The sequence below is a fragment of the Hetaerina americana genome, unplaced genomic scaffold (assembly GCF_022747635.1).
Source record: "Hetaerina americana unplaced genomic scaffold, ioHetAmer1.1.p SCAF_3, whole genome shotgun sequence".
Lineage (NCBI taxonomy): Eukaryota > Metazoa > Arthropoda > Insecta > Odonata > Calopterygidae > Hetaerina > Hetaerina americana.
The window spans coordinates 87,829,895-87,846,848 of record NW_027286874.1 but is presented as its reverse complement, the minus strand read 5'-3'; the positions used below and the strand labels follow the sequence as shown (position 1 = coordinate 87,846,848).

General features: G+C 37.8%; 1 protein-coding gene and 1 long non-coding RNA gene across 2 annotated transcripts; one reads left to right on the top strand and one right to left on the bottom strand.

Moving 5' to 3' along the window:
- Nucleotides 1-3,706: 3,706 nt before the first annotated feature.
- On the bottom strand, nucleotides 3,707-4,817 carry LOC139690657 (aprataxin and PNK-like factor). Its single transcript, XM_071588148.1, has 4 exons — nucleotides 4,738-4,817; nucleotides 4,457-4,626; nucleotides 4,194-4,378; nucleotides 3,707-4,105 (listed from the first exon to the last, which is right to left on the bottom strand). The coding sequence occupies exons 2-4, from the start codon at nucleotides 4,606-4,608 to the stop codon at nucleotides 3,918-3,920; spliced, it is 525 nt and encodes a 174-aa protein (XP_071444249.1). The 5' UTR covers nucleotides 4,609-4,626; nucleotides 4,738-4,817; the 3' UTR covers nucleotides 3,707-3,917.
- Nucleotides 4,818-7,344: 2,527 nt separating this feature from the next.
- Nucleotides 7,345-12,003, top strand: LOC139690979 (uncharacterized). Its single transcript, XR_011701545.1, has 3 exons — nucleotides 7,345-7,428; nucleotides 9,706-9,837; nucleotides 11,690-12,003. It is a non-coding gene; the product is annotated as an uncharacterized lncRNA (long non-coding RNA).
- Nucleotides 12,004-16,954: the final 4,951 nt, after the last annotated feature.

Below are 16,954 nucleotides of genomic sequence, written 5' to 3'. Positions count from 1 at the left end.
CAAGCAACAGTAATTGAAGTTCTTTATGCATTTTTATTTTAAATTGCCTTTAATAACATTCTTTACGTTTTAACTTCAAGGTACAATTGAGGAGACTTGGAGATGGTGACCCAAGCATCTGACTTAGGGGAAATCCAATGACAATGACAAGTAATTCATAGGATCTGGAAATATCAAGGTATGTATCAGGATTTGACCTGAAGCCATTTATTGTCACTACTGAAGCCCCCCAACCATCAAACTAAGGTAAACGAGAAGTGTAATTAAATTTTTCAAACGAAGTTAGTCAACCAGCTAGTACAACAGGGTGCAGCAACATAACTTCCTTTTTTGAAAGTGTTTTGCATTTGAAAAAAGGAAGTTATATTGCCGACCCTGTATATCGCACTATTTGTAAACCTAAAAACTTACCTGTTTGCCTCTTTAACAAATATTGACACTTTCTGTACGTTTCATCAAATCCTAGCTCTAAGCTCTCATAAAGAAAACGATTTATAGTGCTAATGACAGGGGTAAGTATTTTCATTTCAACCTCCTCCTTGTGTTAAATTCAAAATTTTTACTGACTTGTTCAGCATTAATAACATGTTTATGATGGCTTCTCTCAAGTTTACTCATTGTCTCAATGTTCCTTAACCAGAGGGTCATTTTCTATCAATAGGTGTGCATAAGTGATTATATCTTGGCAGTTCTACTACAGCCAATGGTTTGATTAAAGTGTCCATGATTTAGTTGGAAGTTCTAATTATTGCAAACAATATGTTTAGTATTATCATGTCCACTTGATGGAAAAGTTCCACACCTGTCTTAAACAGGAGTGGCTGCCTAGGCACCAGCCACTTCCTCCTTGGCGATCAATTGGTCCTTCTCTCTTGAAGTCAAAAAAATGATTATCACATGGGAAAGAGAGAAATACTACCTCACTAAATATATCTCTATAGTTTATCTAGTCATTCTTGGAAAATAGGGTTTTTTTTCCACTCACCAAAATCCTGATCTTTCCAAACTTGATTTGGTAGTTTCGTGATAACTAAGCAGGGTGACCAAGAGACTAAACTTTCTGTCTGTTATGTTATCCTGCATTTACATCTGATCAGATAAACCTCTGTGTTTATTGCTCTGGTTCCCAGTCCTTGGCTTTTCTTCCTGGGTAATTTTTCTAGCCATGCCAGTTGCCAAAAAAATTGAGAGATAAAGCGAATCCCAGAGAAAAAATACCTTCAAAAATCTTAAATCTAGTAGTATTTTCTACATTTATGTAATTTTACTTTAGGAGATAGTTGAGGCTGTTACTTTGCGGAAATCCCCCCCTTTTCACTTTGCAACGTTAATTTAATATTTACTTTTTGTTGATGACCAGATGTTTTCTGAGTGAACATGTAAAACCACACATTTGTAGATTCATGTGGAGTATCCTGAGAATGAATAGGCAGGGTCACGAAGCAAGTAAAACATGCTGGAGACAGGGTATTAGAAAACTGGCCTGAGTTTTTACAAGGTATATATTATGCTCCTTGTGATAGAACAATTTCAGCATGATTCAGTAATATGACTGCATTTGCTCAAGTATTCCTCTGTCCATCAATTGTCTGATTATGCATGTAGAAATACACTCGCGTTAAGAATTATGACACATGAGTGTATGATATTGGAAGTATGAGGATTATGGTTTTAATTGTTCATCAGCAGCATTCATCTTCCTTTTAATTGCATAAAACTGCTACAAATACCGTATTTCCTAGCCCAGAGACACCCTGGTTTTTCATGTTACAATTTATTAAAAATACTTGGATGGAGCACCACAGCGGATCGGGATTGGTGCGGTGGCTACCGTACTGGCTTCCCACCCAGAGGGCTCTGGTTCAAATCCCGGTGGTGTTGAATATTTTTCAGAGGTATCTCGATCTCTACTTGAGATGCTTTGTGGAGGGCACTTTGAGTGAGTACGCCGTCCGTCAGATGGGGCATTAAGCTGCGCACCCCTTGGCGCCTTTCATAAAGAGTAGGCTAATGCCGACGCCGGGTTTCTCTCAACCCTTCATCCTTTCCTGTCCATCCACTAAGGCGCAAATGACCTCAGCAGTCAGTCGCCTCCCCTAAATAGTCGAGCACCACATGTGAAATGACATTGAGCTGCAACACATTTATGATTTATTTGGGGAATTCTTTTAGGTAGTACTTTCATCGAAATATTAAAACTCCGTAGCTTACAATTGACTCCAAACAGAGATTATTGAAATTTGTAATCGAGGCAATTATTTCCTACACCCGATGTGGAAAAAAATACTTGATGGAATTTTTCTGATAAATCGGCTGGCACTTAGGAGGAAGAAGTTATACCCCCAGCCCAGAAGACGCAGCCTAATTTTATAGCTTTTGAAGTAAAATGCATCTTATGGGTCAGGAACTTTTATAATTTGTTTTTCTTAATTTTGCCACGCGATACCAAAAAGCAAATAAGTTATTTCATGATGAAGGTTGGGGTTTTGTCACAATGTCATCCACAATTTTACTAGGAGGAAGGAATTTCATGAAAAACAATTATGTGATTTCTGAAAATTTCCAACATATTTTCTTCTTTTTGGATCCCACTCCTCTTTCAGCTAACTCCCAGAACTCCCCTCTAATATGCGTCACAGTCACCTACATTACAACATTGTCGCTGTAAAATTACTCTCTCTTAATTACATTATGTCATAAGCCGAAGAAATCTTAAAAATGGGCTCTCTTCTTCAAAACTATTAAGGAATTCCCAACTCAGCATTGCACCGCAAATGGTTGAATGAAAAGTTATGTCTGAGGTAAATCTTAATTCTACAGCAGAAGGGAATGTATGATACCAGGTTAGTGCCAAAAGAAGTAATGCCTGGTGCCAGTATGCAGGTTGAGAATCCTATGTAGTGTTTTCCAGCAATAGGCATACAAGATCAGTCCCAAAAATTAGTAAAATAATTATGCGGGAAAAATTACTCGCAATGTATACAATGTTGAAATACACCCTTTCTCCTTTTTGTTGTAAGAAAATATTTGAACCTTGTGCTTGTCTTTAAGTCTGATTAACAATTTCATATTTTTTCTAAGTATGTCATGGACAGCTCTCCAAAAACATCAATGCAGTGTTGAGTTTTTAAGCATTACTAGAAGGCCACTGAGTAACCTAGTTTGAGACCTCCCTATCACATTGAGAGCAGGTCAGACACTTTTATAATGTTAATAAAATGAGTGGTAACAACAATTATCACCACATTATATTGGTGTGTTGATTTTTCCCGGAAAGGCATATGAGATAGGGTACAGATTGCCCACTTCATATTTAAATCATTACCTAAATTTAAAAGAATAGGTTTTGCTAGGAGCACTTGAGATCTACTGACCTTTGAATGAATACTCCACAATTTTCCACAGTTCAGTAAGAAAGGGATGTACCAAGTGTTCAAACCAACTAAACCATACACCCATTTACTGAAAGATGTACAGATCACAAGCGGATCTCAGTAGCCTCCAGTTTTCTCATGGTCATTGAAAAATTGTAAGAAGATAACTAATGGCATAAGACAACCATGCATAACAAAGTGCATAATTCCTCGTATCTGTAACATACACCAAATAAAATATCGCGAGAAAATTAAGATCGAGATTACTACTTCTTATTTTGAGAAAGCTAACACGAATGTGAAGTTTTCCAGGGAAGCTGCAAGTTGTTCATATTTTATATATTTCAATTGCAAAAACATTACATGTTTAAATACCCTTACAAGTTACACTTGTGAATTCCTGAGACTTCCTTTTTCAAGAGGTTAGGACAGATATTCAACTGCAGTGACTAGCCTTGGTGCACAATTTCTCAGGAATGACAGTAAACAAAACGGCCAAACATTGCCGCTTACACGTGGATTGAGATGAATTTACAAATTTTCTCAATGTTTTACAAATTTTTTTCCTTCTCTTAACGTCCTTTTTAAATTTTCTTCCGTGTCTTCACCATCACTGGAAGAGGAATCATTGTCCGAGCTTGAGGTGGGCTGGTAATCATCTGAGCTTCCGTCATTGAGAAAAGGGTCGTCATAATCGTAGTCATCACTCGACTCTTGATCAGATGCCACCTCTAACAGACATGGATATTCAAAATTATAATTAAATACACTTCCTAAGACGATGATGATCATTGCAATCACAAGAAAGCAAAATTATACCTTTTTTCACTTTCGCCTTCCTCTTTTTCGCCGGAGTAGAATTGTGTTTGAAATCAATACGGTGCTGGGGATTTCGGCGATAACAAAGCGTGCCATACTTGCATTCCGGTCGATCATCTGAAGTCGCGGGTGCATGGTCGGGATCATCAGGATGGCTGAACTGCTTTTTATGATCTTCGTTTCGTCTTTAATATAAAATCACCATAGTAAACGAGTTACACCTAAAATCACAGCTGTATGAATTCTACTTACACTGCCATTACCTATAGCAGCTTGCTCCGTATTTACACCTCATTCTAGGACCCGAGCTAACACTTGAAGTTTCATCTTTTGATTCGGAGACATCTTCTACGACAGAAGCAGGAGGTATATTTCCCGCCACCTCTTCGTTGTCTCCCATATTCTGAGATTCCATTGTCGATAACTAACAGACCTTATGATATAAAAATAAAACGCTATTAAATAGCTATATAGGTCCGACAAATTAATTTATTCACAGGCTGCTTTCCCAAGAAACAACGAAATATGACCACATGACACAGACCTATGGCAAAACATTCCTGTTTATATTTACTATGGAAGCTAACCTTGAACAAGACGTTCACGAAAACAACACAAGGCAGCGCACTGATAGCTAGTGATATGTTTAAATAGTTTAATTATTTTACGGTAGGTGACTCTGTACAAACCCTCCGCCGTCTCGCGCCAATACCAAAATTGGAGTCAAGTACCTCATTCCGCTAATGAATCAATTAGTCGGAACTGTGGAAAAATAATATTACTGAGCAACGGCTTCAGCCAAGCCGTAAATATATTTTTGGTTGAGACGTATGTTTAAATGCTTATGATTTCAAAGAATTACTTTTAATTGATAACAGTGCCCTGGAGAAAGGTGGAAGCCAGGAAATACGCAAAATATCTAATTCTATTTTAATGCGATTCTATTATTTTTAAAGCGGATTGTTCTTAAGGCAGAGACTTCAATAAGAACCCGATGACGCCTGACGTTTATTCTTTGAGCGCAAGGCCTAGCTCAGACCACCCAGACCTGCCTGCAACTAGCTACTAAGGGGCAGATGAGGATAGGTCCTAGAGTAGCAAAAGTGAGTTCTGTCGAATTGTATAATCTAACATATATATTGGATGTTTTTTGGCGCATAAAGTACTTCCCACTGCCCGGACAACTTGGACGGGTGAGGCTCCATAATCCGTGAGCCATCCACGGCACGCGGAATGAAGACTCCTGTTGCGCCCTTGGCTGTATCCTCCCATACAATGATCACATTGGATCTTTTGGTGTAAAACACATCTCACTTTTACTTCCTCCTGCTCCGGCAATCCGCAATCTTCCATTGGCCTCGCATTGCAAATTAAGATTTATTTTTTTCAAATCTTATAGTCATCGAAAAATTTCGCGTCCCTCCTCTATTTTATTCTAAATTGAACTTTTGAATAAAATTCAGTAGTGAGATATTTTACTATCCTGCAAGCAACCGCTAGGGTATGCGGCGGGGGTTGAATACACACAGACTAATTTTGACCTTAATATGACCTTACTGCGGTCGGACAATGTTATTCTGATACCTTATCGTTTGTGGAAAAAATTACATCTTAACACTACATGTTCTACACTTAATCTATTTGATTTAATTTACATGATATCTCCTCCCGTAGTACGATGGGGATAATAATACATTTTAGTACATAATACAACATCAGTGCTAAAGAGGCATCCTTCCAATTTATGCAGGAGATTTAATCTGCAATTTAGCCTTCGCTCCGTGAGTGATTCCCTCCCTACCTCCTCTAATATTTTAGAAACGTTACTAAGTTTATCATAACAACGTTTCACAACTCTAGCTCCTGTACGCTGCACGCGATCCAATTCGGCAACTAATACAACTTCGTGGGGATCCCACTAACAGCATATTCTAAATGATGCCTAAGCGGATGGGTGGCGTCGAGGGGGTTAATGTGACGCACTCCATCTGCAACCTTGTCCCGAGGATTGATCGTGGTCCTCTGGTTTGGATCCGAGTGGAATACATCAATCCGGCGCGGCAAGCACCCATGTGGATCGCAGGCCGGATGTTATGGCCGCACGCATACAGTAAATCCATTGGACACAGACGGACTGTTTGGAAGTATCCCTTTCTTACTAGGGGTTAGTTTTCGGGTATGTCTCCCCGCCGCCGTCGTCTCTTACAACAGGCAGGGATACTGCGGGAGAATTCTCGATCCCCCTACCCGCATTAGGGTAAGGGGATTGAGGCCAACCAAAGAGATGATAGAGTCATCGCGAAAGAGTAATTGAATGCTACCCGAGGATATCCCAGTGCAGTGCACAGTCCGTCGGATGGGACGCAGTTGACTCATCGCACTTCCGAGGCGGGTTTGGCAATGCTGCTTCCCTTTTACCTCAACTTTCCCTCCCCCTCTCCTCTGACCCTCCATCAAACTCACCCTCCCTGTTATGTACAAGGTACCATGCCCTTAAGAAAACTAAGGAATTATTCAGGTTCATACTACCTACTGAGGAATAGTAGTTGCCAACACATTTATTTTACCGAGTTCCTGATGAAATATTGCTTACAGCAATTTATCGCCAATTTGATTGGAACATGCAATTTATTTTCTGGGTTGCAAGGCCTTAGCATCATCATTGGCCTCATTTACTTACATGTGTGTTAGGGCATGTATTAGTATAGTCATGGACTAACAATGAGACCCAGGTCTTGATTCACTGAATGGTCACACGATGGCTCGTTGAATGACACGCGCTCATTTCTGGAGGGGCACGCAGTTGCATTGTGGGCTGGTGGTCTTGGAGGCAACTGTACATACACTCGACACTCAACCTTTCGGCGAGGAAGGGAGAGGTCAAGTGCAGGACTCCAGTTCGCTCCAGTGCAAAGCCCTGCGAAGATACGCGAAATGTGCACTTTCGGAATTGAAATGGGCTGACAATTCCCTCCTCCTCCTTTTCCATCGTTCCAATTCGATTTCACTCTCTCTTGTGCGAGTTCTCCCACTCAATAAACCCCCCCCTAGCCTCCCCCGCCTTCCCCCCAAAGTCCCCCCCCCCCCTAACTTCCGACGGGCATTTCGTCTCGCCAGTTCGCATTGAGAGTCGATCGAAGCGGTTGCACTCATGGCTATCCCGGAGTTCGTGGAACCCGCGAGGGCAAGCTCCTAAGATTGAGCGGACGAAATCACGGGTAACTCGATATCATTGGTGAGTGGCGATTTAATGCAAGCCCAGGTGAAACATATAGATGTAGATTAGGCTTCTTCGTAAAAGTGTTCAGTGTATCAAGTTTCTAATTGTCAGGCTTCGATTATCTACATCTTGGGGCCACTCTCCAAAATTGACGGTTGCATGTTGGTACGTATAGAGTCGGCCTACAAAAATTATTTTGAAATGTGCTTTCTCTTGATGGCATCCGTACATACATACACTGAGCAAAGGGTTGAAGTACGCAGTGAATCATATCTTCAGCTTGGCTCAATTGCAGTTAGTTATTGTCCTGGGGATGTATTAATGATGGCCCCGTCATTGCTATCACTGGGGATCGGGATGGTGCGGAGGGTAACGTACTGACTTCCTACCCTGATGGTCAGTGTTTAAATCCTGGAGGCGGCAGGTATTCTTCAGTAGTGTCTCGATCCCTACGATGAAGGTACTTTTGAAGAGTGAGTGCACCGTCAGTCGTTTGGGACGCAAAACTGCGGACCCCTTGGCGCCTTTCGTTAAGAGTGGACTACTGCCTACGTCAGGTTTCTCTGCACCCTTCCTCCTTTGTCATCCACCCCTAATGGCGCTAATGACCTCGGCTTTCGGCCATCTCCCCTAAAATTACAAGTTTTGTCGATCCTCTGCAATTCTGAGGTTGCAATCATTGCCGCGGTAGCTTCCAATTCTTGTGTCCGCACACATTGAAATTTCAATTTGCGACGTCCAATTCCTCGTTATTGTAGACGACCCATAATTTTTAATCTGGTTACCTTCTGGTCTACCGGTCGTTTGGCATGCGATTCGCAATGGGGAGGGACTGCAGATTCGATCGCTTGTTAAGTAGATATAAATGCAGCCTGAATTTTGTGGTTCACTCCTTCATACGCGACGGTGGCACCCTAATTAGTATCGCTCTCGCCATCCAAGCACAGAGGCTGTGCGCTCAAATCTTGCGTCGAGTTTGCGGGCGACTGGAATGTATTTCCCAGGAATCCTTATAAGGACAACAAATCAACCGTCCCGGCGCGATGGAGCTTGGTGAAATTAGCCACGAATTCCTTAATTTTGTCAGTCTTCTAAAAATACTGTTTTGAAGTTGCTTTCTATGCAGATATGCTTCAGATGAGGTCACTCCCAGACTGAAACATGTCAATATTCCCTCATCATTTCATCTTAGGCCTATTGCAGGGTTTTTCACCTGAATAAATGTCCACCTGCTGCTGATAGGAGAAAATATGGGTAAAATCTTAAAACTTAAGGTTGCTCTAGCTTGTACTGAGATAATTTGCCAAATATTTTCACTCCCAAAGTATTAAAAGTACGATGATGAATAATTTATATTTTCTCTTAGCAAGTAGAAATGGTGTAAACGTTGACACTGTAATAGGGCTGATAATGAAAGATAATTCTTTGTTCCAAATCTTTACATTTGCGACAACTAGTTTCACTGAAAAATCATTATCTTTGGGTACCTTAAGATGATGCCTGTGTTGAAATTAGATGCAGTAAATAAAAGTTTTGTGGGGAATACATTGCATTCTCCTTTCATTCAAAAATAAATGGAATGGAATCCATTCTGATAGCCGTGGAATCAAGTCTGATATCAAGTGTATTAAAGGGGAGAAAGTTAGTCAAGGCAGGTGACTGCAGGAATATACTAGGGATTTTGGGTGGAGTTGATGTGGAATAGAAGCATTTATTGTAGTGTGTGGGGTCGGGTATTCTTTTTTGCCAAGATTGAGAAGTGAAGTGGCTATATTTTAGTCTTCGCAATACCAAGTTTAAAATTTTATTTACTGATGAACTAATATATTATTTGCGGGTTAGTTTTATTATTTAATAATATGTTTAAATTGTGTTTTACCTTTTATTGTGAATTATTTTACATAATAAAAAAATCATTCCTTAATGAAAACTAACTTGTAAAATGTGGCAATAATTTCTGGTGGTGGCAAAGAATTTTGAGAGACCACTTCTTAAATATGTAGTGTCTGCCAAATGGTGAGTTTATGTAAACCTTTTTGTATTAATATGACTGGGAAATTTATCAGTTTTATGACACCTAAGGTGAAATTACAGATTCAAAGTAGCTTTTTTTGTGTGTGTAGTAGCCTATGTTGAAAGCATCACATCTTTGGAAAAGCAATGCAAAAAGTAACCAGCCAATTTGTAATCATCGCAAGGATGCAGGATTTTCAGTTTAACTCTGTAGGGCCAGGCTTAATCTCTTGTGACTTTGGAAAATTTCCAGCTTCATCGTAATTCTATTATTTTCAGAGTGCTCAAAATGCTAACCACGGGCAGCTCAAGGAAATGAACTATCTCATCCTCAAGATAGCCAACATGGATCGAGAACCTGGAGATGCAAATACAAGCAATTCAATGCTGTGAAAAACAAACAATGTAATGGTAATGTATAATTTTTATTACATACTTCAATATGTGCACTCTTTTTTAAGCGTGTTCACTGTGCCAAAAAGTATTTTGTAAATTTCTTTGTTTGAAGACTCCTATATGTACATGATACGTATGGTCTGTGGACAATAAAAACATTATTTGGGCACTCATTCCTTTAGTTGCTGTATGTGCAATATCTTTGTTTCATTCTTTTCTGTTTTTGAAGTAATTTTTGATTTCACCTGATGGTTAAAAAATTTCTCCTGTGTATGATGTTCTTCGGTGATGCAGATATTCTGGTCTTGAGGTTTAATAGTGGTCTTCCTCCTGTGATGTCCATCAGGTGTCACTTGTCAAAGAGGTGGTTTACTAGGTGTCAGGTTTTCCAACACACAAGTTAAATGACTACTTTCAATTTCATCCAAAGTATCAACTCTTTCCCTTCATTCTGCCTTTTAATCCAACATGCCTTTAAATTTATTTATAAGCACTCTGTATTCTTAAATTAGACAGTGGTGTTAAATGACCTTAGCTGTTGACACACCCTTAAAACATAAAACTAATTTTCTTCTTTAAACTCACATACCCAGCATACTCCCTTCTATCACACACATTGAATTATTATTTCCAGTCAATATGCCCTGCAATAATTCCCACTTTTCATGCAAATTATTCCCAACACACTTCCCCCCCTCCCCTTCCATGCTGCAAACTTGTTTTAATTTCATTCCCATTTGATTTTTTCCCCATGTCCGTGCTATTTTATGAGCTTCCAATATATGCTTATCCACTGGCATTAGCAAATGTTTTAAGTGATGATATAACAACAAAATTTGTTTAAATGAGTGCTACTTTTCTCTGTTAAAGGGTATTAAGCAAGGCAGATGCAATGATTGATAACTGGCAAGACATTTCCTTGTTTACCCTCACTGTTTTCCCCCCTCTCCTGCCTTGGACTCCTTCAACACAGACTCATCTACTTTCATTCTGTCCTTATTCTCACATCCCAATCTTCTTCATTCCTTGAATCATATTTGGTCACCTTTTTTGGATATATAGCTCACAAGATCAGGGGAGAAGGGTGGTTGGAGCTCCTTTAGAAAAAAATATTGAATCCATAAATAATTCTGTAAAGACATGTTGTGAACTTGATTATAAGCTCAGGTGATTCTCCATTAAATAAGCATATTTGATACAGTAAAATATACTTTGTTCCATGTTCAATTGTACCTCATATCCCTTTTCATGTAAGAAAAGGGATTTCATTGTTATTTTAACTTAATCTGATATTTTCCAAATTCATATGAAAATATTTAAATATATTTTGAAATCTGCAATGCCTGAATTCTTTCAAAAAAATTTAACTGATCAACATACACAAACATGTTAATGCATTTTAGATTCAAATTTCTTACATGATGTGTAAGAGTGATGATCTGAAGTCATTCATTTCAGCCAGCCATTCTTAACCATTTGTGTATCACACACATGTTCATATAAAGGTGTTCTACCTATTATTTTTAGACAAATGTTGAAATGAGTGTGGTAGCATCAGTTGTTAATTAAATAATTAAATTTAAATCTGTTTCACAAAAAAAATACTGTTTGCATGAAATTCATTTCTATTTTAATTAAAGCTTAATACCTCTGATATTCGATTGTGGTTATATGAATAATTTCAAGTGAAAGTTTCAATTTTTTTATTTTTAAAGGGTAACTATTCTTTCAATCTTAAACCAGTGAATATTTCTTTAGCCCTTTTGAACACACAAGTAGTTATATTTTTGCTTAAAACATCCTAAAAGTAGTTTAAAAAGCCACATAAATTAAAATTCATAATCATATTTGAATTGTTTTCCCTCAGGTCTTCCATTCGATGCTAACACTAGGTGAAGAGGAGCATCCATGGGAATCAAGCTTTCACATCGAAGGAAATAAGTAACAAAGGTGTATATTTCTTTGCTGGTGCCAAGTTGGATGGAGCCATCAGCATCTGAAGAAGTGCGCTTCATGTGGGTGTCAGCCTTTAATGAAGCCTCTGAATAGACTGCAACTCCTCCACCGCTAACATTGTGGATAGTGGCTGCGGGAATTTCAGTAGAATATTTTAGTTAAAAAAAGGATATTTGTAATACTGATGCAATTTCAAAAACTGATGTATCTACACAAATGTATTTATGATTAATAAAGATGAATTAAACAATAATGAATGTTGTCTAATTTTGATTTTTCTCTTTATGTAACTTTTGAATGACTAATTTTGCCTTACTATGCTGCTTAAGAATTAAGTATAATATAGGAATTAATTTGCAAAATAAAGATCTTTTTTCTGGGGTAAACATTTGATTAAAATGTTGATCGGAATTGTTACCTTGAGGACAGATAACTGTACATTAGTATAGTCTAATAATCTCAAAAAAATGAGTGAATACATTTACACAATCTGCCATACTCGCATTCGGCATACCGGGATAATCAATTAGTTAAAATTTTAAACAGTTAAAATTAAATAGTTTAACTTAAATGGAATACCGGTTTTTCCTGCATATATCTATTCGAAACAAATTGTTATCGAATTGATTGTTCAATTCGAATATGAAAAGAGGCCTTAGTCCGTACGTTGGCAGCCTAAAATGTTGTCAAATTATTCTAAAGTAATTTTATCCTATCCTGCAAAGCAACATGGTCTGAAAAATTGTCTTTGGTTTTTAAGGTGTAATCCGTCATTACAATAAAATATTAGGTGTATTTGCTCGCACCGAGACAAAAAATTACATCATGCACCGAACTGAACGAAGTCCAATAATTAGAGTTTATTGGTGTATCACATGCGAAAAAGCATGGTATCAACTGTTTTCCAAGAACCGGCTCTTGCTTCAAAAAAGAGTAGCTTCCTCGCTCACCGCTCACGAGCCGTCTCGGAGGACCAAGGTGAGGCGCTAAGCCTCCCCGAGAAAATATATTCAAGTCCCGAGTCCACCCAGCAAAAATATTTTCTAAGTCCAGAGCCCTTCGCCAGGCGAGAGAGGCGTCCAGGCAGGCAGATGCCTTGGATTCGTCGGATGAGAGAGCCTTGCTGAGTTCGAGTTGATTTTGAGAAAAAAAACGGCGAAGTCCGTAGTATTGCAGAAAAAAAAGTAGTTTCAGATCGAATATTTCCAAGAAACCCAGTAGCCTGGGGGATAAGAGGCGGAATAAGGGGGCGAAACTATAGAGCATGTTACTTCGATTCACTTTTGCAGCCGAAATTTTTTTTTTTCGAAAAATATTTTCGATTGGCTAATATGCAAAAAATTGTCACCAGAGATTTTGGCAGTAGGTTCAGGACGGCGCGGGAGATCAGGAAAACAATTAATTATTGAATATTTTTGTGAGGGGGGCTGCCATTTTTTCCAGCCGGGCGGCGGGGCGCCGGAAAAAATGGCAGCCCTCTTCACAAAAATATTCAATTATTAATTGTTTTCCTGATCTCCCGCGGCGTCCTGAACCTACCGTCAAAATCTCTGGTGACAATTAACTGAAAATTAATGAACAAAAATTAATTAATGGATTGGTTGAGGATTTAGCCAACAGATGGCGTATGCCTTCACTTGTTGAAACATCCTCAAATACCAGCACATACTAATACATCTTTTTCCCGCTAGAGTAAACGTGTAATTTCGAAATTCAAAATTTACATGGCTATAGAAAATGCATCGTGTATTTGGTATTTCGCTAAATGGGATTCATTCGCCGTTGGGGCACGGTTCGTATAAAATAAGAAGCATCCCTCCGATTACTTCTAGTAAAAGCTCTTAGAATGTGCGGGAACATCATATGTATTTAAATATTAGAATAAGCACAAATTAAAAATGGGGTGGCAACCTTATTTGGTTGTAATATCTCATAGCTGATTTTCAGTTATTTCTGTGATTTTTTTATTTCAGTGAAATCGGCCAGTTGTGAAGTATGGAAGAGTTGCGTTTGATCCAAAAAAAACTGATATATTAGTTAATAATAGCATTTTCCAAAAATTCCTGAATACTGCTTCAGTGGTGCAGTCAATCTATGCAAAATGCTATCCACTTCACTACTTGCCACTTTTACGTGATCTTTATTACTGCTGTCATAGTAGTTACCATTTTAATTATGTATAAGAATCATTAATGCAAGATTATTATTAAAACTTTTATTAATTCCAAAATTACAGATGTCAACTTAAGTCTGATATCTTCTTAAACAATGCAGCGAATAAAACATCCTGAAAACTCCTTGGGTTTAAAATAACCCATGTCCCTGATATTTCAGGGATAATAATACCACATCTCCAATTAAGTTTCTTTGGCTTTCACCCAAATTCATATCATGTACATTTACAAATATTCATCAAATATTTTGTCCATACAATAAGTTGAAGGAATAATTCCCTCCTATACACCAGGATATGGAAAAACTATTACATATGCTTTCTACTGTACCACGGAATTATCTTTGCAAACTGCTATCCAAAAGTCACTTACTACATCATATTCTTAAATCATTTATGTTTACCTATTATTGGGGTTCACATTAAAAACCTAATAAAAATTCATTTGCTTAGTTGCACAGGCATAAAGAATTTAGATTGTAATGAATTTCCTGACTGCATATTATTAGACCACTAACTAGGAAGTACTATGAATCATGGGAGAGGAGAGCGGATAGCTGGGAATAATTAGGCAGGAAAGGTAGCTGCAGACCTATTTTATTATCAATGGGGGTGCTGAAAATTCTAATACAGGGAAGAAAGTTATGCGAGGAAGGAGTAGAAATAGTAGACACATAATAGACAGAATGGAATAAGGAGGTGTGTATAATTTGAAGATTATAGTGTTAGATGTTGGGTTGTTTAGTTCGGAAGGGCAAGGACTTTGTTTCTATACTTTTTGGTAGCTGGTTTTCATCATAAACCTACTATTACTAGTAGATTAATACAATTATTATTAGCCATTTGTTAAATAACAGGATAATGTGACAATCCCACTTAAATAAGACACCAAGGAATATAAAATAAAATGGTTAAAATAAAACAGTAGGTTTCATGTATGAAATCGGACATCAAAATAAGGATTCTGAATCAGGGTTGATCAAAACTGTTTATGAAGAGTAATGTGTTATACCAGATTTACCCGCCAATTAAATAACTAGATAATATCTTATACCAATGGAAGGATTTTCACCTTAATTTAATGGGAATTCTTTTGAGAACTTATTGGTCAAAACGAAAAATGTGAAAGTATGGGTGGATAATTCTAGATTACATGAAATTTAATCAATGCTCTTCATATTTCATTGTACATCTCCATTCAGATTCATCCAGCAGGAAGATTAAGAATTTGGACTTTAAAAAACGTAAGGGGAAAAAGGGAGAGAAAAAGATTTTGGAAGAATTGGAGAAATTAAAACCTTTTTACCTGGCGACTTAATTGGAAGTAAACATTTGAAATAAAGATCAAATAGAAGTAAACCATCTACATATGGGTGAGGGATTCAGGCTCTTTGGGTTTGATGGGTCTTAAAGGACCATTTCGAAGGGCCACTAACATTCTCCTCTATGGTTACTTTATTGCAATCAACTCATTGGTGTTTGTTTACAATTTTTCCAGCTTGAATAATTCAACACATTAAATCATACTTCCATTTTAATCAGCCGAAATTCCTACTTTCAACCACAGGCACCTACCTACCTTTCGGGTCATTTGGTCTATTGGTTGCACCTAGTTCCTGGCAGTTAAAATATAAATGGCTGCCTGTTAAATATTATTAAAACATTTCAGTCAACAGCAAATGGGTAGGAAGTCTTTATTTACATGTCTCATGTTTAAGATTGGATTACATCAAATAGGATAAAATCTATTAATTACACAAATAAAAGAATAATCAAGCCATGTCAGGAAAAACCACTAAATACTTGGATGCTAGGCATCACTGTGATATAAACCACAAAATATCACAGTAACCCACTCAAAGGCCAGTTAGGTTAGTAATGGTAGAGTTCACTCAATACTCAGCCCAATGGGGTGTTAATTTTACACACATTGTCGGTCCCTTTCTCTGTGCCAGATATGGTTTCCTAGGAAGATCTGGTACCCATAAAAAAACAGCTTGGGTGGAGCAGAGGGTGCCATAGAGGTATGAATTCTAATTGAACCTGTGCCCTCCAGTCAGCAGTCCAGCACTACTCATGTCTCCAAATGATATGTTCATTTGATTTCTTCATTTACCATCACAGCAGGGTGAATTTTGGACACTTCCCACAAATGTTCGAAGTAATTTGTTGAAAAGCTAACTCAGTTTCTGTAAACAATACCTAGTAAGATGATTAAGAACAAAATTAAGCATTACAAATGTGCACATTTGAAAACAGCGTTGCGGACTGATTAATCCCATGCGTGCGATTTGCCAGTTAACCATATCTCCCTGGGAAACCAGAGTGGCTCACAGAATGGAACTATCCATATCTTACTATCCTGTTGTGCGAATTTCACATATGGTACAAATAATATTTATTAATTTAATGAGATCTCTCTTATCAAACCAACCTTCAAATAGAACTGCATTGTTTTGATTTCAGATCATTGAGGCAGTTTCTCACACAGAAAGTAGAAATTTTAGAGTCTGAGAGGAAAGAAAGTTTTAAACCCCTTAAAGGTCCACCCATCTTCATTTCAATTTTATTATTGTCCATTATCATTTTCGAATATACATTGCAGAATCTCTCCTTATTTGTACTTTGGACCATTTGGGTTGGTCATGGAACTAAGATTAGCAGATGAAACTTAGCATTGCAACAGTTACCCTATCTACCATTTCAATGGCATTTATACCCTTCTGGAGGTATCACATGAGGAAGTAATCCAAGGTTTACACATGAAATAACATGTGCTATCCCTTGGCTGAAGCTCTTGTAACTGAACAATAGGGAGGGTCTCACACCATATATGCCTGAATCTTGGTCAATCTCATTCTGGTAAGCCCCTGAATTTTTACTCAAAATTTCCACTTCTTACATAACTCTCTAATCAATGTTTATGAGTTCATTCTTCTTAAGTAATTTTAATTATAACTAGTGAACTTTCATGAAATGCAAGTTCTCAACAAGGATAAAAAC

Excerpts from the sequence above, each read along its gene's own strand:
- LOC139690657 (XM_071588148.1), bottom strand. The coding sequence starts at position 4,608 with ATGGAATCTCAGAATATGGGAGACAACGAAGAGGTGGCGGGAAATATA. Across the intron at positions 4,379-4,456 it reads TACGGAGCAAGCTGCTATAG|ACGAAACGAAGATCATAAAA; the intron begins GTAATGGCAGTG and ends TTTATATTAAAG. Across the intron at positions 4,106-4,193 it reads GAAGGCGAAAGTGAAAAAAG|AGGTGGCATCTGATCAAGAG; the intron begins GTATAATTTTGC and ends CATGTCTGTTAG.